The sequence below is a fragment of the Rhinolophus hipposideros genome (genome assembly GCF_964194185.1).
Source record: "Rhinolophus hipposideros genome assembly, chromosome: 22".
Lineage (NCBI taxonomy): Eukaryota > Metazoa > Chordata > Mammalia > Chiroptera > Rhinolophidae > Rhinolophus > Rhinolophus hipposideros.
In genome coordinates this window covers 18992703-19008877 of record NC_138068.1, presented here as the reverse complement: position 1 = coordinate 19008877, position 16175 = coordinate 18992703, and the positions used below count along the sequence as shown (strand labels likewise).

General features: G+C 46.9%; 1 protein-coding gene across 1 annotated transcript in view; it reads left to right on the top strand.

Annotated features, from left to right (window-relative positions):
- The first annotated feature begins 9737 nt into the window (after positions 1-9737).
- The window catches only part of RAB5IF (RAB5 interacting factor), an 11653-nt gene continuing 5215 nt past the window's right edge, over positions 9738-16175 (top strand). The window contains exons 1-3 of the mRNA XM_081033869.1: positions 9738-10159; positions 11604-11707; positions 15684-15813. Coding sequence (XP_080889995.1) covers positions 10046-10159; positions 11604-11707; positions 15684-15813 — 348 coding nt within the window. The 5' untranslated portion in view covers positions 9738-10045. The remainder of the gene's footprint in view (positions 10160-11603; positions 11708-15683; positions 15814-16175) is intronic.

Genomic DNA, 16175 nt, shown 5'->3' with positions numbered 1-16175 from the left:
AGTTGTGTTTTGTTTTTAAAACAGGAAGAGATTGATGGATGCACTGTGACCCTGGGCCCAGCCTAGAGATGAGGCTATTGCCGAGTCCCTGCCTCCTTCACCCTCCCTCTGGTAGACACCTGTAGGTGGCACACTCCAATCCTTATTCCCTCGGCCTCAGCCCCCCTCCGTATCCCAGTCATTCATCACAGTACGCAGGAGGCAATGCATCCCGAGCTGGACCGGTCTTCTATGGGGTCAACAGTCAAGCTTTGGGGTCGCTAAGTGGTAGGGAACGCAGGGTGCTGGCAACTCCCCCCACCCCTTCCCAATGAAGAAAGAACATGGCTGCAGTATGAAGCCAGCACGGAAGCAGAGATGGGATGAATGCCCTAGTCGTGTCTGAAAGCAGTACCACCTCTGGACTTAATATGTAAACTAGCTAGTAAATTACCCCTTTTCTTTAACTTAGCTGTGGGTTGCATTTGTCATGAAACTGACTATACATTGTAATTGCAGCCCAAATGGTACAAAATCAAGGTTTGCAATAGTGAAGTCTTGCTATGTGCCTGGGCCTGTGCAATGTTCATAATTTTTATACACCTGAAGTGAGATGCCCTTCCTATAGCTAAAGAAATGAGATTTGTTAATTTGCCTGAACTTAAACAGCCAGTATTAAGTGCAGCTAAGATACGAAGTCTCTCTTGCTTGAAGGTCATCCTGAGGTCTCCCTGGACCTTGTTTGAACCTAATGATAGGCAGTTCACAGCCGACTGGCATCCAGCTACTTAACATGCTTTGGGCTAAGCACTAGAACCAAATTGGCTTCTTCCTGGTTTCTCCCCAGTACACCTGGATGGAGGATACCGTCTCCACCAGTCACTCTCCTTTAGGCATTTGGAGATAGCCTCCCTGCTCAAGTTCCTTGGATAGAGCCTCTCACCCAAGGTCCTGGTTTTCCTACTTCCCTCTCTCAGTATCCCTCAAACTGGACACTTTCTTGTCCCTGGGGCTTGGCAGAATAGGAACATGCTGGAAGAGCTCTTCAAGATCAGTTTAATACTCATTTTACATCTAGAAAACTCCCCCAAAGGGAAAAGTGATTTGAGTGGTTCCACTGCTACAGGACTGATGGCTTCGTACAAATTCAAAGAACTGACACCAAAAGCCTTCTGCATCAAGCTTCAAACTCGAGCCCTGGGGTGAGTAAGCACTCAAGATAGAGCTGACGGATAAGGTGGGTAAGGCCCTTTCTGAAGCTAGGAACGTCATCTAAGGACATCTGCCTTTCCAGTAACAATCTCGTTGAGGAAATAACTTTGAAACGTGTTTATGCTCCCTGGTCTTGAGTATCTGGTGTTGGGTTGGCCATTACCAGACCCCCTCTCTAATGCCCCTACTCAACAAGGGGACGGTGAAGGTGCTTTAAGACTTTGGGTATCAGTGTAGACTTCGACCCTGTGTCCAACAGTAAAAAAGGGCGGAAAAAGTGGTAGTGATGGAGGGGTGTTGGGTGGGGTGTGCCTTTAGACTGATAGCCAAGGAAGGCCTTTTCCTTCCCTCTGTTTTTGAAAGTGGGGTCATTTCTCCATGGATTCCATTGGGAAACTTTCCCCCCAACCCAGACCCAGGAAGAAGAATCTCTAGGGTGGGAATCAGGACTCTGGATTTGAAAAGTACACTCTAGTTTGGAAGCTGATGATATGAGAGCCCCCAGAAGATCAGGGCCAGGTCTGTTTTGTCATCTGTCCAAAGAATCCTCCAGATGATCCACCAAAAGAAAATGGTTTATTTGGAAAGAAAAGAAACAACCCACAGTGGGTCTTGCCCACTGGCCACCCACCCATGGCTCCCCCACTTATTCCCATCCCTCTCCTGGAAGTTGCCATAGAGTTCAACAGGAAGTCAAGATGAGAGAGTTAACCCCACCCAGAGTCCTCCCAGTTCTATGGTTAAGTGTCTTAAGATGTAAGTTTACTTTCAACAGCTACAGTGTGGCTGTAACCTCACCGTTAGCCACCGGAGCCATAGAGAGTAAGGTCTGGACCTCAGTGGGAGTGTGGAAATCACCATCACTGCTCTCAGTGTTACTGGTTTCCAAAGCACTTTTCTATGAGCTAAGCCAGGGTTCAAATTCTGGCTGTCACTTCATTAGGTGTTCTGACCATGGGCAGGTCAGTTCACCACTCCAAACCAGCTTCCTCATCAATAAAATGGGATATTCACCTCTTAGGAGGATGAAACAGGATAATGCATTTTACTGTTATTATCTGGCCTCTCAGCACAGGGCTGAGAGTAAAACAACAGTTAAAATAACTGGCCCCATACCACACAGCAGTTAAATGGCAGAATTGGGACTAACTACCCAGAGAAGTGGTTGTCCAGCCTTAATATGCAAGGTCTTCAGGAAAGCTTACGAAAATGCAAATTTCCAGACCTCACTCCTAGATTGTCCAGGAATCTGCACTGTTCGCTGATGGCACACGTTTTCATGCTGTTGCTCCAGGAATCCAATCACTTCTAATCAGGATACTGATTTACTCCCAATCATTTATCCCCAGGAAACTGCTGGGGTGGGAGGACAACACCTCATCTTTCAAAGTTGCAAGACGAAAGGAAGAAGGTTACCACCAAGTAGTCCCCCCAAATCATTTGACTTTCTTATGGTGGCCTAAAGGTCAAGTGCAGCTTCCTGAGATTGTCATTTTAGTTACATAAGCAATCCACATTCACTATAGAAAAATGTACATAAAGGTCAAAGAGAGGAGTTCAGTATAGTGGTTAAGAGCCCAGCCAACTTTTGGAGAAAAACAAATGTATGTAAAACATTTAGCAAAGCTGGCACCTAGTAAGGGCTCAACAGTACTAGTAAAACATTTATTTTAGCAAAAAAAAAAAAACAAAAAAAGCGGAGCAGGGTACAAACTCAGACCGCTACTTCACAACAGGTGCTCTTTCCATGGCTCATGGTTTTCCCACCAGGACTCCTGACTTCTGTGATTCCATCTATGTCAATCTGGAGCTGCAATCTTACCTCTCGGAGCACACCTTATTCTGCAAACCCTACTACCCTGTTTCCCAGAAAATAAGACCTAGCCAGACAATCAGCTCTACTGGGTCTTTTGGAGCAAAAATTAATATAAGACCCGGTATTATGTTAGATAAGACAGGGTCTTATACTAATGTTTGCTCCAAAAGACGCAGTAGAGCTGATTGTCCGGCCAGGTCTTATTTTCGGGGAAACACGGTATAAGCGTCTGGCAATAGTATAGAGCAGTCAGCTGGGAGCACATACAGACACACCTCTTTTTATTGTGCTTTGCTTTATTGCGCTTCACCGGTGTTGCGTTTTTTATAAATTGAAGGCAAGACCCTCCATCAGCAAAAAGATTATGATTCACTTTATTGTAGTGGTCTGCAATTGAACCCACAAGATCTCAAGGTATGTCTGTACTCACACCAAAGCTGAGATTATCTGTTTAAGTGGTCCTAAAAAGCCTCAACCTCACAAAGGCAGACTTGTCTTAATTCCAAATCTGTCTTTCCCACTTCCAAATCTGACTTCAAGTTCTTTTCCATATTAGACCACCCAGGATGTTTATTTTAACCAGAAGGACACACTGAGATTCAGCCAGATTCCCCACTTCCTAAGATAAGGAAAGCCTTGGGTGAAAGCAGAAAGGGACCAAGGCTCAGTCCCATAGATACTTCCTAGGCAAGGACTCTCCACCATCTCTCCCCAGCTTGGCTTTTTCTGCTCCTAGAGAGAGAGCTAAGAGGGAAACACAGATCAGGTTTCTAATTTGCTGTGTGACCTTGGGTTGGAATGCAGGACTTGAGGACCCTTCCAAATATGACTTTCTGTGATACCCTCCTCTCCTCCCATGTAAACACAAACTTAATGAATCTGAGTTAAGGTCAAAGTGTCACAATATAATACAATATGACATATAAAGAATTAACTCGGCCGGCCCGGTGGCTCAGGTGGTTGGAGCTCCATGCTCCTAACTCCGAAGGCTGCCGGTTCGATTCCCACATGGGCCAGTGGGCTTTCAACCACAAGGTTGCCAGTTCAACTCCTCGAGTCCCGCAAGGGATGGTGGCAGCACCCCCTGCAACTAAGATTGAACAGGCACCTTGAGCTGAGCTGCCTCTGAGCTCCCGGATGGCTCAGTTGGTTGGAGCGCGTCCTCTCAACCACAAGGTTGCCGGTTCCTCTCCCGCAAGGGATGGTGGGCTGTGCCTCCTGCAACTAGCAACGGCAACTGGACCTGGAGCTGAGCTGCGCCCTCCACAACAAAGACTGAAAGGACAACAACTTGACTTAGAAAAAAAATCCTGGAAGTACACACTGTTCCCCAATGAAGTCCTGTTCCCCTTCCCCAATAAAATCTTTAAAAAAAAAAAAAAAAAGGAATTAACTCTTTTTTTTGTGGGGGAAATAAAGTTATCTCTGCAGATGATATGATTATAGATGTAGAAAACCTTAAAGATTCCACAAAAAACTATTAAACTAATAAAATGGATTCAGCAAAGTTGCAGGATACAAAATCAGTGCCCAAATCAGTTGTGTTTCTATACAATACCAATGAATAGTCTAAAAAGGAAATTAAGAAAATAATTCCATTTACAACAGCATCAAAAAGAATAAAATACTTAAGAATTAATGAAGGAGGTGAAAGACATATACCGAAAAACACAAAACATCACTTAATGAAATTAAAGAAGATACAACTAAATGGAAAAACATCTTGTGTTCACTGATTGGAAGACTAGATATTGTTAAAATGTCAAAACTACCCAAAGTCATCTGTTGGTTCACTGTAATCTCTAGCAAAGTCCTAATGACTTTTGTTTTTTTTGCAGAAATTGAAAAACCCATTCTAAAAATTGTATGGAATCGTAAGGGACCCCCAATCAAAAAAAATTGAAAAAGAACAAAGTTGAATGAGGTACACTTCATCTTTGTTTTTTCTTCTTTTTTTAAAGATTTTATTGGGGAAGGGGAACAGGACTTTACTGGGGAACAGTGTACTTCCAGTACTTTTATTTTCCAAGTCAAGGTGTTGTCCTTTCAATCTTAGTTGTGGAGGGCACAGCTCAGCTCCAGGTCCAGTTGCCGTTGTTAGTTGCAGGGGGCGCTGCCCACCATCCCTTGCGGGACTCGAGGAATTGAACTGGCAACCTTGTGGTTGAGAGCCCACTGGCCCATGTGGGAATCGAACAGGCAGCCTTCGGAGTTAGGAGCATGGAGCTCTAACCGCCTGAGCCACCGGGCCAGCCTGAGGTACACTTCTTGGTTTCAAAATATACTAAAAAACTACAGTAATCAAAACCATGTGGTACTGGCATAAAGACAGACAAATAGACCAATGGACTGGAATAGCGAGCCCTGAAATAACCCTCCCACATACAAGGTGTGACCATTAAGTTCGCGAACTCATCCTAGAAAAAGTGCTACATACCTCATTGCTGAATATCACTATGGTCACCTTTGAAATACTCCCCTTGGGAAGCCAGGCCCCAACATCAGCGCCTAGACGACCCTTGAAAGCAATTTTTGAACTCTTTTTCTGGAATGGCCATCAGAGCTGTCATTGTATTACCCTTGATGTCCTGAATGTCATCAAAATGTCTTCCTTTCAATATTTCCTTTATCTTCAGGTAAAGAAAGAAGTCACTGGGGGCCAGATCAGGTGAGTAGGGAGGGTGTTCCAATACACTTATTTGTTTACTGGCTAAAAACTCCCTCACAGACAGTGCCGTGTGAGCTGGTGCGTTGTCGTGATGCAAGAGCCATGAATTGTTGGTGAAAAGTTCAGGTCGTCTAACTTTTTCACGCAGCCTTTTCAGCACTTCCAAATAGTACACGTGATTAACTGTTTGTCCAGTTGGTATAAATTCATAATGAATAACCCCTCTGATATCAAAAAAGGTTAGCAACATTGTTGCAACAAGTTTGTGAACTTAATTATCTGACCTCATATGGTCAAATTGAAACAGCACACAAATCACAATGACCAGCTTAAAACTGGTTCTGCTCCCTTAAAGCAGACCTGTGATTAACACAGTCTTTGAGCTATTTTATAGAGAGAGCACTGCACATATGCCACCCCTGTCCACCAGCTGCACCCGGAACCAAAGTCTCGGCCGTCCCCATGGAACTGAAAGATCGGGACATGACGGGAACGTCAGCATCTGAACGCTTTCAGTAACGAAGGGCCCATTTTCCAGGAAGATCCAGTGCTGAAGCCCCTTACCATAAATGGCCAAGTTCCAAGATCCTCCAATTAAAACTTTTCCCCTCCCCCCTTACAAACTTGCCCCAAACCCTGGATCAGGGCGACTGATGTGAGCCTTGTCTCCAGTCTCCTTGTCTGGCTGCCTGACAAATAAACCCTTCTCTCTGCAAAACACCTGTTGCCTCAGACTCTGACTTTTCTGTGTGCCATGGGCAACGGACCCACCAACTCTGTTCAGAAACAGATGATTTTCAACAAGGGTGCCAAGACCAGTGGGGAAAGGAAAGTCTTTAACAAGTGGTGGTGGGAAAACTAGGTATCCACATATAAAAGAATAAAGTTGGACCCTTACCTAATACCATATAAAAAAGTAATTCTGAAATGAGTTAAGAAGTACAAATTGCCAGTTGTAAAAATAGTCACAGGGATGTAAAGTACAGCATAGAGAATACAGTCAATAATATTGTAATAACTATATATGTACCAGATGGGTACTAGACTTATTGGGGTGATCACTTCATAAGGTATATAAATGTCTAATTATGTTGTACACCTATTGTAACTATGTTGTACACCTGAAACAAATATAATATTGTATAATCAACTATAGCTGAAAAAAATAAATTTTAAAACATTAACTCAAAATGGATCAAGGACTTAAACATAAGAGCTAAAATTATAAAACTCTGAGAAGAAAACAGGAAAAGCTTGACACTGGATTTGGCAATGATTTCTTGGATATGACACCAAAGGTATAGGCAACAAAAAAAAAATTACAAAAATTGGACTTCATCAAAATTAAAAACTTTTGTATATCAAAAGACATTATCAACAGAGTATAATGGCAGCCCACCGAATGGGAGAAAATATTCGCAAATTACACATATGATAAGGGATTAATATCCAGACTACATACAGAACTCCTAAAACTCAACAACGAAAAACCGAATGACCAGACTCAAAAATGGGCAAAAGTCTGGAACAGACATTTCTCCAAAGATATACAAACGGGCAACAAGCATATGAAAAGACGCTCAACATCACTAACTAGTGGGGAAATGCAAATCAAAACCACAATAAGATACAGCCTTATAGTACTTACAAAAACAAAAAAACAAAAACAAAAACACCAAAGGAAAAAAAAAAAACCCAAAAAACAGAAAACAAGTGTTGACAAAACTGTGGAGAAACTGGAACTCTTGTGCACTGTCAGTGGGAATTTCAGCGGTGCTGCAGCTATAGAAAGCAGTATTGCGGTTCCGCACAACATTAGAAATAGAATTACCATAGGATCCTGCAATCCCACTCTGGGTATATACCAAAAGAACTGAAAGCAGAGACATGAACAGATATTTGTACACTAATGTACATAGATGCATTATTCACAATAGCAAAAAGGTGGAAGCAGCGCAAGTGTCCCTCAGTAGATGAATGGATAAACAAAATCTAGTATATACATACAATGGACATTTAACAAACATTTAACAAAGTTATTATTTGACCTTAAGAAGGAAGGAAATTCTGACACAAGCTACAACATGGATGAATACTGAAGAGAGTACGCTAAATGAAATAAGCCAATCAGAAAACGACACATACTATATGAGGTACTTAGTCAAATTCAGAGACAGAAAGTGGAATGGTAGTTTCCAGGGGCTGCAGATGGGGAGTTAATAGTTTAATGGGCACAGAGTTTCACTTTTGCTAGATAAAAGGTTCTGAAAATGGGTGGGAAAGGCTATAAAACAAAGTGAATGCACTTCACTGTACCACTGAACTATACACTTAACAATGGAAAATTGTGTTATGCATATTTTACTCAACTTAGAATTTTTTTATAAAGTTTTAAAAAAAGAACTCCATTGTATTCTAATTTTCTCCTTCGTTTCCACCAAATCTCACCTGAAAAACTGCAACAGCCTTTAGTCTCCCACTCTGATCCAGTCCTGCAAATCGCAGCCAGAGTGATCTTAAGATGCAAACGTGCAAAGTGAAATCCCCGGCTGAAACCTTTTCCGTGGCTTCCTCCTCCACCCTTGGGATAACAACAAATTCCTCACCGTGACCCTCCCCGTCCGTCCCCAACGTGTAGCTTTATTCCTTACCTTTAGCTGGTTTCAGCGCCTGAAAAGCTCTCTTCCCTTCCTCTCCGTTACCCCTTAACCCCTCCTCCCCTTAGCCCCTTCAGAGCGGGCTTCCCTGACCCCCGGGATCAGGTGCCCCACTACAAACCTTTACCGCCAAACCCAGCTGACTTATCTTTTCTGTCGTTGACCATGGGCGTGCTCTGATAGACTGATCAGTTTGTCTCCAGTGCTGCATGCCACCAGGGAACTTGTACAAGAAGTTGTATATTGACGGTACACTTCCAAACTGGAGTGTGCCGGTTGGGCATCGCCGTAGTTTGCCTACAGGAGGGAGACTGGTTCAGAAAAGAGGCAGGGCCAAAAAGAAAAGGATCCATGTGAAAGTAAAGACTAACAGTGCCCCACGTGGCCCTCCCACCAGGCGCAGACAGAAGAATGTCTGTGGCGGTGTGTATCCTCTGTGGGGTCCAGCCCCGGTCAACCTACCGAAACAGGACCTTGGGGTTGGAGTGTGGTGGAAAACACCACTGACATTCTGCCAACGCTTTCTGGGAGATTCTGTGGCTCACCTAAGGTGGAGAACTAGGGGTGAACGTGGACAGGTATGCAAAGGACGCAGGCCCTCATTGCTCTTCTTTACGGCTTAAAGCTCAAGGTGAAAAGCACAGGTGCTGTAGTCAGATAAACGCAGGTGCGAGCTGAGTGGTTCTGGGCAAACGACTTTGCCTCTATAATCCCGCTGCACAGAAGTGAGGCACCTGGGTGTCGACCTATGACATTGCCCAGTGCCAGTGACACCAACTGGAAGGCTTCTTAAAACGCTAATTTAAACGCTAATTAAAACGCCCCCTGAATATCTGATGGGGTCCAAGAATTTGCATCTCTAATCAAGTTCCTAGGTGATGTGGCTGCTGCCGGCGCAGAAACTACCTGTGAGCCGCTGACCGCGCACCGTGAGGGTACGACAGGTATATTAGGTATATTCTGATACCTAACAAAATCCTTCCTCCACTTTTCCCCGTGAGGAGTCCTCGGCTGGTTCCAACTTCCTCTGTAGCCTTAGAAATCCTTTCCCCTCTTTGGGTCTCAGGGCTCATTTGCCAAAAGAGGGTGCTAGGCAAGGTAGGCCACTAAGTTACTACAAAAGAGAGTTAACGTCCTAGGGCACGTGCAGAGAGAGGGGAGTAAACGAGCACAGCCTGAACCCTGAGCGGCAGCCTGGGGCTCCCCGGGGAGCCGGGCTTGGGATCCAAAGGACACCTGGAGAAAGGCGGGGTCGCGTTCGGCCCGGCCGCTTCGGCTTCAGACGCCGTTCTTCAGTCTCCATAGCGCCCCCTCACGCTCGCGGTCCCGTCCCTGCCAAGATTGTCCCTTCCCTCGCCCCCTACCGTGCGCCGGGCAGAAGCTTGCCGTCACGTCCGCCACGCGTAGAGCGCTTGCGCCCAGGCGACGACGGCTTGTCCACTCGGGCGGCTATGCGGCCGCCGATTGGCTGCGTGGGCACGTCGGCGGGAGGACGCACGGTACTGCGGTGCTCCTCCCCCCGCGGTGCCTGGTCTGGGTCGAGCGAGCTGAGCCTGGCTGCTCGGCTGAGTGCGGGCGGTTGCAGCACGCCGCCGATCCAGACTGCTGAGCCTGTCACCGCCGTCCCCAGAGCCGTGACCCGCCACCCCAGGCCCGACGCCTTTAGCCTCGGCCCGCGCGCCCCAGGCCCGGCCCGGGCGGCGCGACGGGAGGATGAGCGGCGGGCGGCGGAAGGAGGAGCCGCCGCAGCCGCAGCTGGCCAACGGGGCCCTGAAAGTCTCTGTCTGGAGCAAGGTGCTGCGAAGCGACGCGGCCTGGGAGGACAAGGTGCGGTGGCATGTGGCGAGGGCTTAGATTCGGGGGACCGGCTGGCATTCGGGGACTAAGGGGCAGGCCCGAAGCCGCCCTCGTCCGCCTTCAGCCGAGCGTTTGGGACGGTGGGGTGGGTGGCCCGGCGGTCAGGGCGAGTTCGGTGGGGCTCACGGCGCGGCGGCCTAAGGGTCAGCCACGTGGCTCACGTGGGAAGCAGCGTGGAGGGGGCAGAGGACGCGTCCCCAGCGGGCAGGCAGTGTGGCTGGACAGCGAGGGGGCTGAGGTCGCTTCCACCTCCGCCTTTTCCTCCCAGTGGGACCGTGAGTAGGGGCCTTTGTCCGCATGAACCACTAACTAACACGGTCGTTAACTGACGCGGTGGGTCGTGTCGGCTGCGCCCCGTGCGTTACCTCCTGCTTCAGGACGACTCTGGAGTGGGGTAGTGTGGTGCGGTACAGGGTCAGCACGCAGTGGGGCCCATTAAAGAGGAGCTGGCAGCGCCTGCCGAGGGAGAAAGACCGCGGACGTTAGGGGTGGGCCTCGAGGGGGTAGGCGGAGGTTACCGTGTGCGTGTGTGTGCGTGTGCGCGTGTGAGAGAGAGACGGACACACGCACACCACCACCCAATGTGTGTGAGCAATGGTGGAGGCTTCAAGGTTGCCTTACTGGTGAGAAGTCCTGAGTGTGGGCACTGCCCACTCTGCCTCGTGATATGGGAAGGAAGGACCATCAGCAACAGCTTGATTCCGGCTGGTTTGAAAAGAATGTTATAGTTGTAGTCTTGCTGTTTTGGACCAGTAAAGGGCCTCTTCCTTACTGGAGCTCCAGTCGTGGGGTTGGTAGGTACTTCCCGAAAGTGCCCCAGCCCTGCCCAGCTCCTATAAAACTTTTCTGACCTGCTGTGTCATTTCTGTCTTTCCTCCTAAGGACCGATGTCTGCAATCTGGGGCAGGTCGGAAACCTGAGCCTTCCGTGTTCTTGTGTGTAAAATAGATAAGCTGGCACCTGCCTCGGGCACTCCTGTTTCTAATTCTCTCGTGTATGACTTGCTCACAATTGAGGTTGCAGGAAGACGGTGCTGAGTAGGTCGACTGTCAGCCCTTCCGCCTGACGCTAGTCTGTCTAGATTTCCCCAGGTCAGACAAGAGTTCTCAGTGGCCTGTAACACAGTGACTGTCACAGCCATTTCACCGTAAGCCATTTCATTTTTGCAGCTTCTCAAAAAAGGAAAACGACTTTTCTCAAATTCATGTTTAGAGCACAGCTCCCCAAGTCATCACTCAAGATAACCACATTTTAGTATAAGAAGAGGTGGAGATGTGAGAGCCACACACTGTTGCTTTGGGGGAAATTGCCTGGAAGATGCGTTTAGCAGGAAGCTTTCCTCTTCATTTCTGTTACAGGAGGCTGTTCTCTGGTCCCCACTCCAGATAATGCATGCAGTCTCTTTTCTCTACAGGATGAATTTTTAGATGTGATCTACTGGTTCCGACAGATCATTGCTGTGGTCCTAGGCGTCATTTGGGGAGTGTTACCATTGCGGGGTTTCTTGGGAATAGCAGGGTAAGTCTTGGGTGTCTTGCATTTTCATGATATAATTTCAAATAGAGACTGTGTTTTCCTTTTATGGAAAACGCCGTTGTTATACTGGAGGATTTTTTTTTTTTTTTTATGAGTGTGTGTGTGTTTGTAATGACTAAAGCAAAAAGGTGGCCTCTTGATGGCACTCCTGGGTCTGGGGTGGCACTCCTCAGTTCAACAAGCCCAGAAGCATGTTACCTTCCTGAAGGCTGGGCCAGCCCATTCATTCATGGATCCAAAGTGAGCTCATGCAAGAAGCTACCACATGCCTGTTGGCAGGTATCATCTAGTTCTACCGTGACCTTTATTTGTATGGAAGTTTGGAAAGCAGAGGAGCTTCTGTACTTGATGACCGCTCGTGCCTGGCACTGGGCTGGATGTGCTGAATCTTGGCTTTTGCAGAAGTTGTTTCAGGTTCCGACATTTTAGAGTCAGTGAGAACATAGAAGGTTGGGCCCTTTACCTCCTACTGTGCTCCTGTGGCCAGTGGAAACAGTTGACACGAGCCCCTTGGTCTGAAGCCTGAAAGTCAGTCCACATGCCCACCAGATTGAATGAAAACGGTGTGTGGGAGTTGTCTGAAGGTAGGAATTGTGGGCACGCTTTGGTGGAAATGGACAGGCAACAAGTCTGTAACCTTTTCTCTTTTCATGCTTAGAATACAAACTGTCACACTTACAATGGAAAAATCACTTTTTTTGTTGTTGAGGAGTAATCACATCGCTTATTATTCCATTTCCTAAGGGTAAAAAAGCTGAAATAGGTATCAAACTCATTTGAGTTGCTTGTTTCCTCAGAAGATAACCCAAAAGGAGTGTATCTCTGCTAACTAAAAAGGATTTTGATTTACCGTACTGGACAAAGCATTTGTACAAGGAAACCAGTAAGAGTTTGTCCTCTGCCTGATGCTGACAGAGTGGGCACTTGATGAGGGCTGACTGAGGGTGATGAGACACAGGACCCCAGGTTAATAGAGGTCTCCCCAGGTTGGAGGTGGTCTATAGATAGTATTTTTAGCATACTGGTCACCCCTTTGAGCTTTCTATGAGAGAAAAGGCAGGCAAAGAAAATGCCAGAGAAAGGAAGAAGGCAATCTAAGGGCAAGAGAGAGTTTCTCATCTTCCCAAGGCCCCTTGTCTAGGAGAGGATAATACTACTTCAGGGCCTCCTGCACCTGTCACGTCTTACAGGCTTCCTAAGGGATTTCTCTGAAGCCATCCCATCTGGAATAATATAGCAAGGACTAGAGCTAGTCTAGTATCCTTCCCACTGTGGCAGAGGAGTTAAGGCACCCAAACAGACCTTTAAAAAAAAAAAATCTTTATAGAAAGTTCTGGATTCAAGTTCCAGCTCTACCACTTTCAGGCTACATAATTTTGGGCTCGCTTCAATAAAAGTGTCTTCCTCAGAAGATTGATGTGTGAATTAAATGAGATAATGCAAGTAAGGTGCTGTATGTCATGCTGAGTACATCATAGACACTCCATAAACGGTTGATTGCAGTTACCTGGTTAGCTTCACAAAGAGTGGTCACACACGGCTGTTAAGAAGACAGGAAGCGAAGTGTTCGGGAGTGAATTCACCTTACTGTGGCTCACCCATAGGGCATAGCGCTGCTTTCTCAGGGCTGCTTTCTGGGATTCAGTCCCACACTGTGCTGCCAGAGCCAAAACTCGAATCCCTTCCCTCCTTTGGTTGGCACCTTTCCGCCTGCTCTTGGAAAGGGCCCAAGGACATTGGTTTTTCCACGCACATCTCCTCTCTTCCATCTGTCTAACCCATCTGCCTGGACGTAAGGGCAGAACTACTCTGGTGCCCGGTTCTGTGACCCTCTCCCCACTTCCTGCCTTAAGCTGCCCGCTGCTTCCACCCCAACTTGGCTTCTCTTCATTTCTGGTATGGCCACCAGTTAGGGCCCATTACGGTAAAACCATTTCCTTGGGTCTCATCTATAATTTCCTGCGACTGAGTGATGGTTCTGCTGTCTGCTGAGGTTTTGCATTATCCAAGAGCGGCCCTGTCCATCCCTCCCTGTCTGTCTCGCACAGAGCTTGGCACATGATTAATAATAGGTTCTTGGTGGATGCTTGTTAAATTTTTTAGAAAACTGAAATGATTTCCCAAGGACCCTTGAAAGAAGAGCCATACTGTTGGACCATCACTGTTGGACCTTCCAACCCTGAAGTCAACATAATTGTTAAATTCATTCTTTTATTAAAATTCTGACAGGAGTTTGTATGATAGAATTTTTTAAAACCCATTTGTGAGTCTTCTCCAAATCCCGGCCAGCACAATCATGTGCACGTTTGCTGTGGTGCTTGTCTCGTTTACAATCTAGAAATTAGGCCTGTCCTTCAAGCTCAGTTTGAACCCTTCCCGCCCTCTCCAGACCCTTCTCGCTTGGCCACCAAACATTTAAACGCCCGTTTCTGTGGTTGTACTTTTTGCTCAGTGTGTAACCCTTAGAAGGCAGGGCTTGTGTCAGCCCTTTTCTTTCATCCCACCATTCCTAATCTCATCTTTCCCTTGTATTTCTCGATCTCATCTCCTAAGCAGTCACTGTTATAGCCGGAAACTTTCAATGAGTCGCCATTCTCCAGCCTTAGCTTATTAGCTGAGTCCCAGGGTGACATTTCTAAGTCCCATTAGTAGTCTGTCTAGAGCCACTAACTCAGCCTGTCCAAAACGAAACGTACCAGAGAGAGGTGGCCAGATTGGCCAGGTTCCACGATTTCTGGCAGAAGATAAGGATGTGGGCAAGCCCAGGACTCTATTTTATGTGAAATCCAAGAAAAACCTTCTGTTTTCCTGACTCCCTGCTTGTGTTACTGGACCCATTGTCCTCCCTTAGGCTTGAAGCCCCTGGGGCCTCTTCCCTCCCCTTCAGCCATTGTTCTAGTCCCTGGGCTCCTGTCCTGAAACATGGTCCAGGTCTAAACCAGTCTCCCAGCTCCAGTCCTTCCACTCAGGAGAACGCCTGCGCTCTCCCTGCTTACAAACGAGACTTCCTGAAGTGTACACACCCTCCCTCACCCCCACCTCGCTCAGACAGCCTTGGGGTCCCCTTCCACCCTTACACACTAACGTACACTCCACCACCTCATTGAGCTGCCCTGCCGTACACCAGCCCACACTTCATCCAGGAGGAACTTGTCCTCTTTGCATTTTTCCATCTTAGCCTTCAGAAGGGATATGGTCTAAGACATACAGTCCTCCATTAGATTAGCGATTGTAACTGGAAAGATTTAAAGTCTTGATCACTTTGTGAAAGTTGTTTTCATCTAATGACGGTACCAAGAGATCTGTAGAGCAGGGTGAGGTTACTGCACGCCGCATTCTAATGCCTGCATCCGCGAAATAATCCATGATGGGGATCAAAGACCTTCCTGGAGTTGCTTGCAAGCCTCTGGTTTCAGTTCCACTCTCACTGCTCTTAGTCCAGTTAGATCGCCCACTGAGGGCAGGAACTGTCGTGTTCAGCTCTGCTTCAAGTGCCGTAGCAGACAGTGGACATTCAGAAATTGTCTCCATTGGGAATTGTGCAGGGGCTGCTTTGGCGTGCTCTTGCTTGCTCACCTAGGCCATGAAGCAGCAGCTTAACACGTGCTTGTCCCACAGCCACCCCCACCCCCGCTGGAGCTACTTGGAGACCCGTGTCAGATACTGTCCTATTTGGGATGGCTCAGCAGCCATTCTCTTACTTCAAGGGGGCTTGGAAAATTTATATCTGCTTTTTATTTTCTTTTTTGCTTTGGCTGGCCATCTAGAAAGAATTAGTTCCTTCTTTAAGTCTCTAGCTCAACCAATGGGCAGCTCGCTTGAGGGCCTAGGTGTTTCCATGTCTTATTTCACTTGCCTTGTGACAGAACTAGTTCCTTGCAGCAGTGAGAACCGTGGTAGCGCTGGACTACGGTGGCAGGAGGCCTGAGTCTTGTTTGGTGCTTGTCCTACTCTCCAGATTCTGCCTGATCAATGCAGGAGTCCTGTACCTCTACTTCAGCAACTACCTACAGATAGACGAGGAGGAATATGGCGGCACGTGGGAGCTCACGAAAGAAGGGTTTATGACATCTTTTGCCTTGTTCATGGTATGTGTAGCTGAGTTTTACAGCAAGTAGCATTTCATGAGTCACAAGGGAGGGGCCTACTGATTGAGTTACACTGTGGGATTGGGGTACCATTTTTCAAAAGGCTCCTGAGGCTGGAGGGCAGGTCCACTCTTGAGTCATACTGTCCCAAAAGGTGTGGGTGATACACTGTACAGTCTCCCTGTGGAGTGCAACTCCGGGGCTCATTGTCAGCTCTACAGATGATTCTCAACTCTGGCTGCCTATTAGAAACACCCGGGAAACATTTTAAAATATATTCATAGCATTATTTATAATAGCCAAAAAGTACAGTCATCACCTGATGAATGAATAAATAAAATGTTGAATACCCATACAGAGTA